Source organism: Arachis hypogaea, chromosome 18 (genome assembly GCF_003086295.3).
Source record: "Arachis hypogaea cultivar Tifrunner chromosome 18, arahy.Tifrunner.gnm2.J5K5, whole genome shotgun sequence".
In the NCBI taxonomy this organism is placed as follows: Eukaryota; Viridiplantae; Streptophyta; class Magnoliopsida; order Fabales; family Fabaceae; genus Arachis; species Arachis hypogaea.
The window spans coordinates 134,286,169-134,296,948 of NC_092053.1; the positions used below are offsets into that span (position 1 = coordinate 134,286,169).

Here is a 10,780-nt window from a genome sequence, read left to right on the forward strand (position 1 = left end):
TCACAATTTTAAAGCTCAACAAAATTAGAAGTATTCGTTTAATGGTGTATTAAAAATATAATATTGAGAGTAATTATATTTTTTCAAGTGTCGGAGATTCGAATCTCGCCCTATGCATGCAGCAAGCTTAATAGTCCCACGGTGAGAAATTAAAAAAAATCCATGGACCTGATTTTTTTGTTTTACCTCATGCTCTAATTGAAAGCCTTATCCAAATAATAGTGGGCTCATTTCCATGTGGCCCAAATAATATTCAATAAAATAGTCTCCGTCAACCTAAACTATAGGCTTTGACAAAAAAAATAAAAATAAAAGAACAACAAATTATGGACTTCACTCACTATTTTTTATTCATTTTTTTTACTACTCTTGAATTTAAAAATGCAAGTATTTTTTACATATGGGATGGGAAATTAATTATAATAGGCCTAGAGAAATTTAAAGTAAAATAACAAAATTATTCAAAAAAGATCAATTAATGGGCAAAATAATCAATTTGAATTGGTCGAATGGTCAACTCAATTCGTACACTTAAATAAGTGTCAGGAGTTTGAATACTGTATTGTATATGCAACAACTCATTAGACAACAACAAATTCTTAAATGAATCTCAGATCTATAACGCATTAGTCTTTGACCAAAGTGAAAAAGACTGTGAACAACAACAAAAATTATTGGACAAAATTATTCTTGAAGAAAAAAAAAAAAGAGTAGCTTTACTATGCATAGAAAAACCCCATAATTTATTTCTAGCTATTGCTATTTTAAAACAAGAGGTATCTCTATATATGTAATCTAAATTTGAAACATTTCTTCCATCACACACAATCTTTTTTTATTTTTCTTAGATCCAAGTTATTAACGATGCATGTCTCACCAATTTTCCCCCCACTCGATTTGGTTGGTTAGGCTTTGAATCCGACATGCACCTTTCACTAATCATATAATAGTTAACAAAAAACGTTACACCTACAAACATTAATTAATCTTCTAATGGTAAGAAAAAAAAATTAATTAATTAACTAGCATGCAACTTACATCAATGGTGGCATCCATCAATTTAGGGTTACAATTTCCATGTAGCTTGAGCAACAATGTGGTTAAGCTAGGGTTTCATTCTTCATCACCATCACCTAATAATAAGAGAAGAGTTTCATTAATGGTGAATGCAAATTCTAATAGAAGATTAGGAGGAACAATAAATAATGGAGAAAATAATAACATAAATAATAAAAATTATAAGGTGAATGGGGTGCGTGTGGCAGAGGCTCCTCTGACTTTGAGAAAATTAAAGGAAGATTCAGCAGAGGAAGCTCTTGTAACTTGCATGCATGGAAGGTTTCAGGAGGGTATTTTCGTCTATAGGCAGATTTTTGCTATAAGGTCTTATGAGATTGGACCAGATCAAACTGCTACTATGGAGACCATCCTCAATTTTCTTCAGGTAATTAATTAATTAATTAATTTCGTTCATGCACTATGAAAAAGACTCTAAGATTTAACTAGGGTGAAAATTTGAATTCTTGAATTCGTAATGAAAGGATTGGATTTGTTTTGACTGTTAAAAGTAAGTAATTCGTTCTCTCTATCTTTTATTTGTCGTCTCTATTGCATTCTATCTTATTTTATCGTATCTCATCTGGTTCTGCGATATTTGAGAATCGCCGTCAATATCTCAATGTAGGTTCGAGATACTTTCGTCTTGGACTATTTAAATTAACTAATTTAAAAATTTTTCGATGTATTAGTATTAGCAATAGGAGACCACTTAAATAAAGACACTAAAAATGTATTTTTGTAAAGATGATCACACATGTCATGTTATTATTGGATATTCTTATTAAAACCGATTAATAATTTATTTTTTTTAATTATAAATCAGAACAAAATCGGTTTATTATAGCAACAATAATAAACCCAATTGTCTGCATTATAATTATTAGACCCGATTTAATCCGATCGAATTATACCATCTAAACCGAAAATCTTTAAATTTTTTGATAAAAAGACAATTATATCCATGACTTTTTGTTTTTCGGACATTTAAATCCTTAAAAATTTAAAAATACAATTAAATCCCTAAAAAAATTGAATTTATTGTTATTGTTATAAAAAAAATCGGTTTTATTCTAATTTGTTAAAAAATTAAAAAACAACAAGTTCATTAATACGTCCAATAATAATGTGACATATAAATGTCTTCACAAAAAGACATTTTACATATCTTTATGGGAGCATCCTCTTTAGCAATAATAAATACATCTTTGATGCAGTCATCAATTCTCAATTCTCCTTGAGAGATTACAATTGTCGTTATTTGTATGTCAAGTTGATAGTTAAAAATTATTAGATAGTAATTTAGTTATTCGATAACTTTTAACTATCAAATTCACGTGATTGTATGTGAGTCTTTATTATTAACTAGTTTTGACTCAAATGTAAGATATATTAAAAAATTAATTGTTAATTATCTAACTTTTTTCTTAATAATATATTTAGGAAACTGCTCTAAATCATGTGGCGAACTCTGGAATAGGTGGGATTGGATTTGGAGCAACACGCCAGATGAGCATTCGAAAACTCATCTGGGTTGTTACTCGCATTCAGGTTCAAGTCCAGAGATATAGCAGTTGGTAGTTACTCTTCTTTTTTCATTTGTATCTTTTAAAATTTTAAAATATTTATTTCATTTATAGTATAAAATAAATATTATTTTTATTTATCAAAATACCTAACCATGCCTAAACATTAATTTCATTCATTATTAAATTTGTTAGTATTCTATTTTTTTCTAATAAAAGTTGTTATTATTCATTTTTTGTGAGTATAAAATTTTTTTTATTTATTTATAAATAAATTTATAAATATTAAAAATGTTCATAAATAAAAATAATAAATTATTTTTATAATATTTAAATAATAATTTCTTGCTCTTTTTTTTCTTTTTAAATTTACCATTATAACCATTTAAATACCTTTAATTATGGGTGTGATATGATAGGGGAGATATAATTGAAATTGATACTTGGGTTGATGCACATGGAAAGAATGGAATGCGCAGAGATTGGGTAATTAGAGATCACTTCACTAAAGAAGTCATTGTAAAAGCTACAAGGTACTCCATCCTAAATAGTTAAATTAATTCGAATTTTTAACAGTTAGTCAGTTTAAATAATAAAATGTAAAAAAAATAAATTTTTAAAATATATATTTTATATATAAATATAGGTGAAAACTTATGTGCAGTCGACTTCACGTGAAGTTAATATCTGAGTGCTGTTAGATAAAAATTTAATCAAATCAGTCAAATAATCTAACGGTTCTCAAATATCAACTTCACGTGAAGTCGACTTCACTTGAGTTTTCACCATAAATATATCATTTTATCCTAACTAGTTTAATTCTGATTAAATTTTTAAACTTCTAATTCTACTGAGAATTTCATAACCAATTCAAAATTTTAATAAGCATATGCATTATATTAAATAATTTAATTAAATTTGTCAAAGTATCTCTACATGAAGGCTAATCTAATAATCTTAAATAAACACAAATAAGAGAACTCAATTTGTCTAATAAATTAGAAAAGACAAAAATTACATGCATGATAAAAATGACTTGGTTTGATGCAGTACGTGGGTGATGATGAATAGAGAAACAAGAAAACTTTGCAAGATACCTGAAGAAGTAAGGGAAGAGCTTACTCCATTTTATATTAATAGGTTTGCTATTTCTAATGAAGACACAGATTCTGAAAAGATTCACAAGCTTACTGATCAAGATGCTGAGAACATCCAAACTGGATTGGCTGTAAGTTTTCTTTACATGATTTTTATAGTAGTTATTATTAGGTTTAATTATTCTATCTGTCGGTATCTATAGTTTTACTGAATTTTCAATGAGGTCTCTATATATTTTTTTCGATTGAGTCCTATACTATATTAAATTTTGTAACTAAGTTTATATCATAACAAAACGTTAGAATTAACGGAATATTCCGTTAAAAAAAATGAATATGCCTAACACTACTTGACTGAATATTCTGTATAGTTAAACGGAATATGTTATTAATTCCAACGTTTTTGTCACAGTAAAGACTTAGTTACAAAATCTGATATAGTATATGGATCCAATTAAAACGAAAAAAAAATATAAAGACTTAATTAAAAATTTGATAAAATTATATAGACTAACAGAATAATTAAACCTTATTATTATTCGACCAAAGTGCATATTTGACTAGCTCAACTCAAAATTATTAGACAATTTTAAATAAGTAACCTAATTTATATTGTTTGAGCAATGCTACATGATCAGTAAATATTATTATTTTTTACTAATATCACTTGGTTTGCAATAATTTGCATATATATTTACAAGAATTTTACACACAAAAAACATATAATTTATATTTATATCTATCTGAGTTTGTACACATAAATCAATATAGTTTACTCCAACATTTTTTTTGAAATTTGCATACATAAATTAATAAAATATATTTATACATATATATGAGCCTCTTTCAAGTTTTTAGAAATGTAAAAGTCTACTATTATCTTGTTTCTCCCTCAAAAATCTATAAATTTATAACAAAATTTTTCAAAGACTTAACTAGTACTTTAGTTTTTCTTAAAGACTTATAAATCCATCACTACAAAATTTATTAATCTAATAAATAATTTATTTATAACCATCTAAATTAAAGAAACTGATTTATTTATTATGTGCATGCAAATATACAGCCAAGGTGGAACGACATGGATGCTAACCAGCATGTGAACAATGTGAAATACATTGGATGGATTTTGGAGGTAGTACTCATCAGATGCAAAATATTTTAAAATAAAATATATTTTTTATTTTTAAAAATTTATTAAAAATTTAAAAAATATCTTTAAATTTTATTTTATTTAAATTTTGTTCTAAAATTTTTTAACTTACATTAAATATACTCTAATTTTTTAAAAAATCTATGACCAATTTAGCAATAATTTTACAAGACCAATCATCAATATACAAATAAACTAGAGATAATTGTCATGCATTCACTACAAGAAAAGAGAGCTATTTTAACATGATTTTTTTTAACACTCATAGTTAAGTGTAAAAATTAATATATATTTTTAACAAATATCATAAATGTCAAATTCTCTATGTTTTTTTGATGAATAATTTGATTGTAGAAAATTATTCCTCAATTTTGACACTCATTTGTTTTCAACTTACTCCATTATTCTTTTTCTTTGTTGAGTTCCGTCAGTTTTGGCATCACACTGCTTTCAGTTTGGGATCATACTACTCATTCTTCATCTTCAAAATCTCAGTTTATTTTTCAGTTTCAAGATCTCATCTCATTCTTTGTTAAAAATTTTTGTTGAGAATTTTTTATGGTCAATAAGTGTCAAAATAAATCGTATTTTTGACGGTTAATAAGTATCACAAAAAATATATTCTCAAATTTTTCTAACAAATTATTTTTTACGGCCAATATTTATCAAAATAAGATTTAAACTTTTTTTTACAATTAATTATATGTTAAAAATACTATTTTTGACAAAATTTTTATTAATATATTTTCATAGTTAAAATAGTGTAAAAAAATGTTTTTGACGAATTTTAATTTTTTTTACACATAATAATCCTAAAAAATAATCTATATTGTTGTAGTGATTATTACTGGATCCGTCTTAAATTTTTTGAAAATTTAGCCGTTAGAAATATATTTCGTACAAATAAAAAAACTGTGGGACAAAATTGAAACAAAACAAAATTTAAGAATATTTTTAAAATTTTTGACCAATTCTAAAGACAAAAAAATATACTTTACTTAATATTTTATTACATTTATTAATCAATGTATTATTTATTAATAACTTGGTTCTCTTATTAGTCCTTGCCAATGAAAGTGCTAGAAGATTATTACATGACAAGCATGACATTGGAGTTTAGGAGAGAGTGTACACAATCTAACATGTTGGAATCAATGGCGACTCCAACATCAAAGCTCATTCATGGAAACAATTCCATCAATATAAAAGTAAACAGCAATTTGCAATTCACACACTTGCTTCGTCTTTTAGATGATGATCAAAGACCTGAAGTTGTTAGAGCCAGAACTGAATGGCATTTCAAGAACTATGCTAATTCAATTTAATTTAATTATATATGTATATAATAATAATAATTAACTCCAATAGCCTCTTCGTCTGTTTCTTTACATTTGTAAATATTTTATTTTTTTCTGTCACGTGCCTTATGTATATATATGTATTAGGAAATTAATCATGTATACCTTGATAATAATAGCTAACACTTTACATTATTTGTTTTAAAATGGAATTGCTTCACAAATTAAAGTAATGCACTCCTTATATTATTTATGCCCTGTTTCTTCTTTATCGATTCATTAATTAACTAAATATATGAATGTATATAATTGAATTTAACCGATTTGAATTGGTGGTATGATTAGTCCACTCACCCTTAAACTAGGGGTGATCCGATTATCCGTTCGAACCCAAACTAAACCAATTAAATTGATTTTGGAATCAATGGATAATTGGGTCCAATCCAAACCAAACCGATAACTATTTCTAGTGATTGGTTCGAGTATCGGTTCTGGGAGTGCGGAACCTGAACTAACCCGTGAATTCGATCATATATTAATTAAATAAAAAAAAATATATTTTTATTACACTTTTGTATTTAACTTCTAATATGTTTGGTATTTAGTATGTTTGGATTTTAATGTGTTTAGTGTTTAATATGTTTAAATTTTAATATTTTTAGTTTTTAATGTATTTGGTGTTTAACATATTTGGATTATTTCTATTGATGTTACATGTTTATTGTACTTGCTGAATTTTTAAAATAAAAATTTAGATTTTTTTATGAATTTCAAAGTCATCGGGTACCCAATTACCCGAACCAAACTAATACGTTTTTAATCGGATTGGTTTGGTTCAGGTACATACACAAAAAAATACAAATCCAAACCAAATCAAACCAATTACATTTTAATTGATTCGGTTCTAATTTTTTCTTAAATCCGAACCAAACCGACCCGTGCTCACCCCTACCTTAAACAAGTATCGAAATTCGAATTTTATTTTTTTTGTATGCAGTAATTTATTGACCAATAATAAATATTTAAATGAAATTTAGATTCGTGAGGAATTAATTTTTAATCTACTTGGTTGAAAAATTCCCATAAAAAATATTTATAAATTTCTATCTGATATTTAAATTTTTATGATAAACCGTTTCAGAATATGATATTAGAAATATTTTATAACAAAAATATTTAAAAATTCAATTTTTGCTATCTCAAGAAAAAAATTAGTATAAAACAAAAAATCTTTTTATGTAAAAGATATATTTTTGTGATAAAAAATTTTATGATATAATATTTTATGAAACACACATACACTTCATAAGAATTAAAATTCGTGTGTCCGCGTATATATGTTATATTGTATCATGTCCTACGGTCGTGTTTAGTTATCGTGCATCATAATATATATATATATATATATATATATATATATATATATATATATATATATATATATATATATATATATATATATATATATATATATATATATATATTTTAAATATTAAATATATAATTATTCATAAATAGCAACATAGAACTTAAATTTTCAACCGGACTAAATACAAACAAACCGCTATAATAACCATAGTACAATTAAAGATTCTTTGTGAAATACTATTCATTCACGTGAAATTAAAAGAGGGTTCAAGAAAATTAAATTCTTAAATTTAGTGAAGAATGAATGATCCTACACTATACTAGTAGTTGTTCCATCACCAACTATTTCAAAGTCTCTTCTATCACTCTATCACTCACTCTCTACCAAAGATTCCTCCTTCATGTGGAAGCACATAACTATGTCCTATACTACTATTACTACTTATTTTAGAAGGGACTACCTAGATCCTAATAAATTGGGTAGGTTCTTTGAGTATCATAGAGTTTAAGTTAATATGTCTAAAGTTTACATAAAAATTTGTAATTAAAATTATTATTGTTATTATAAATAAAAATTAAATTTCATACGTGTTAAAAAAAATTCTACAAGAAAAAAAATAAATAGTCAAATTAATTCTTGAAAGATCACTTATTTTTTAAATTGGTCTTAAAAGATTGTTTTAATTAAATTTATTCTTTAAAAATTTTAAGTTAGTCGTGTTAGTCTTTTTGACATTTTCGTTGCTAATGTTGTTAGAGCTTGCGGATAACATGATAAGTTTATAAAATGAAGACCATTTTAATAAAGACACTAAAAATGTCTTTTTTTAAAGACGTTCACGCATGTCATATTATTATTGGATATTCTTATTAAACCGGTTAATAGTTTATTTTTTATTATAAACCAGAACAAAATCGGTTTATTATAGCAACAATAATAAATTCAATTGTCTGCATTATAATTATTAGGCCCGATTTGATCCGATCGAATTATACCATCTAAACTAAATATTTTTAAATTTTTTTATAAAAAGACAATTATATCCCTAACTTTTATTTTTCGGACGTTTAAATTTCTAAAAATTTAAAATTTCTAAAAAAAATTGGGTTTATTGTTATTGTTATAAAAAAATTCGGTTTTATTCTAATTTGTTAAGAAATTCAAAAATAACCGGTTCATTAATACGTCCAATAATAATGCGACACGTAAATGTCTTTACAAAAAGACGTTTTTCGCATCTTTATGGGAGCATCCCCCGAAAATAGATCAAATCAAATCCCAAATTGAGAGATTCTAATGTCTTAAGTTTTGATTTGATCTAATTTCATGAATTTATCATGTTAGTCAATTAGGACTTTTAAGTGTGCGTTGTAATGTCATTTATAGTGTTACATTAGCAGACTTTGATGTCGCAACAAAAGAAATGACAGAAAGACCAATGTGATTAATTTAAAATTTTTGAAGGATAATTTAACACTAAAAAATTTTTCAGTAATCATTTTAAAAAATAAGTAATTTTTTAGATACGAATTTACTATTTACTCTTAGAAAAAACAAAGTGGTCTCTGAAGATTATTATTATTATTATTGTCGTCGTCGTTGAGATTGTATGTGGTACCAATATATATGCATGGCTTTGCAAAATTATTATTTTCTTGCTGTCTTAATTTTCCAACCAAACAACATATGAAAATGGTCCACAAAACAATTAGTAATATGAGCTACCATTATTACTTATTAATTAAATTGTCCACATATAGTAAAGTAATAGTAATGTTCATTTATAACTCAATCGGCAAGAGCATTAATTTGTAACAATGCATGCATGGTAGCTAGTTGATAAGAGTGGCCCCCACCATCTTCCTCAATGCAGAAATGTCATTTATGTGTCTCCATTTTCTCTTTATTGCAAACAGCACATTATTAACCACTATACAAGACATGCAACTTCATCATATCAACATATATACAAACAAAATTGAATAAATAATAATGATCCCTCTCAAGTTTTTTAATTTGTGGGGTGTGTTAAATAGAATGAAATTGATGTATTTTATTGTCCTTTATTTTGTTTGGATATATATATATATATATATATATATATATATATATATATATATATATATATATATAGAAAAACTACTTTGATAAAGACATTAAAAATATCTTTTTTTTTAAATATTTATATATATGTGGCATGTTATTATTGGATATTTTTATTAAATTGATTAATAGTTTATTTTTTAATAAACTAAAATAAAATCGGTTTATTATAGTAAAAATAATAAATCTAATTGTCCATATTATAATTATTAGACCCGATTCGATTCGATCGATTTACACAATCTGAACCGAATCATCTTTAAATTTTTTATAAAAAGACAATTATATCTTTGATTTTTTTTGCAGACATTTAAATCTTTAAAAATTTAAAAATACAATTAAGTTTGCCGAATCTGATAACAATTAGATTTGTTGTTATTGTTATAAAAAGATCGGTTTTATTCTAGTTTATTAAAAAATTTAAAAATAACTGATTCATTAATACACCCAATAATAATGTGACATGTAAACGTTTTTACAAAAAGACATTTTACGCGTCTTTATGAGCATCCGCCTATATATAAAGAGTGTTAAAACATAAAAGTACACTCCCTCTGTCTAATGATAATAGGTAATTTTTTTTCAAAAATAATGTATAACTCAGTTTAATAAGATAATAAACTCTTTACTCTTATGATCAATGATAATAGATCTAAATCTAAATCCTAAGCTAATTAAGCCTGTCATTTGGTACTATCCATAAGTTGTAGGGTTTTGCTAATGTTCGTAGTGAGTATTTATTAGGAGTTTTCAAATGCAAAATTTACACATTAGAATGCATTTAATATATAAAAAAAGATTGGAAGAAATTTGTGGTGTAGGTGTTATTTTTAGGATTTCACTCCTAAACTATTTATTAAAAAAATATTTATCATCTTAAATAATTTTATGACATTTATTATCATTAAATATATTGAAGAATAAAATGATAAATTAATGAATATATTAGTATTTATTGACCTAATAAAATTTTCATAATAAATTTAATTTTTATGTTATACATTTTATGAAAATTAGAAAATATTGTTGATCATCAATAAAAGATTATGAATATTTTTTTTGGTACATATATAGAAGTTTATGAACCGTTCATCCAGACAATTTATATCAATTTCTGCTCTAAGTTTGATTGGATAAACGATAGGTTCACTAATTTTGAGTATCATCTAATTGGTTCA

At 25.0% G+C, this 10,780-nt stretch overlaps 1 protein-coding gene across 1 annotated transcript; it reads left to right on the forward strand.

Moving 5' to 3' along the window:
• The first annotated feature begins 893 nt into the window (after nucleotides 1-893).
• On the forward strand, nucleotides 894-6,337 carry LOC112772103 (palmitoyl-acyl carrier protein thioesterase, chloroplastic-like). The gene is made up of 6 exons (XM_025816979.3): nucleotides 894-1,444; nucleotides 2,500-2,633; nucleotides 3,002-3,115; nucleotides 3,633-3,810; nucleotides 4,746-4,814; nucleotides 5,894-6,337. Exons 1-6 carry the CDS (start codon nucleotides 1,028-1,030, stop codon nucleotides 6,155-6,157), a joined length of 1,176 nt encoding a protein of 391 aa, XP_025672764.2. The 5' UTR covers nucleotides 894-1,027; the 3' UTR covers nucleotides 6,158-6,337.
• Nucleotides 6,338-10,780: the final 4,443 nt, after the last annotated feature.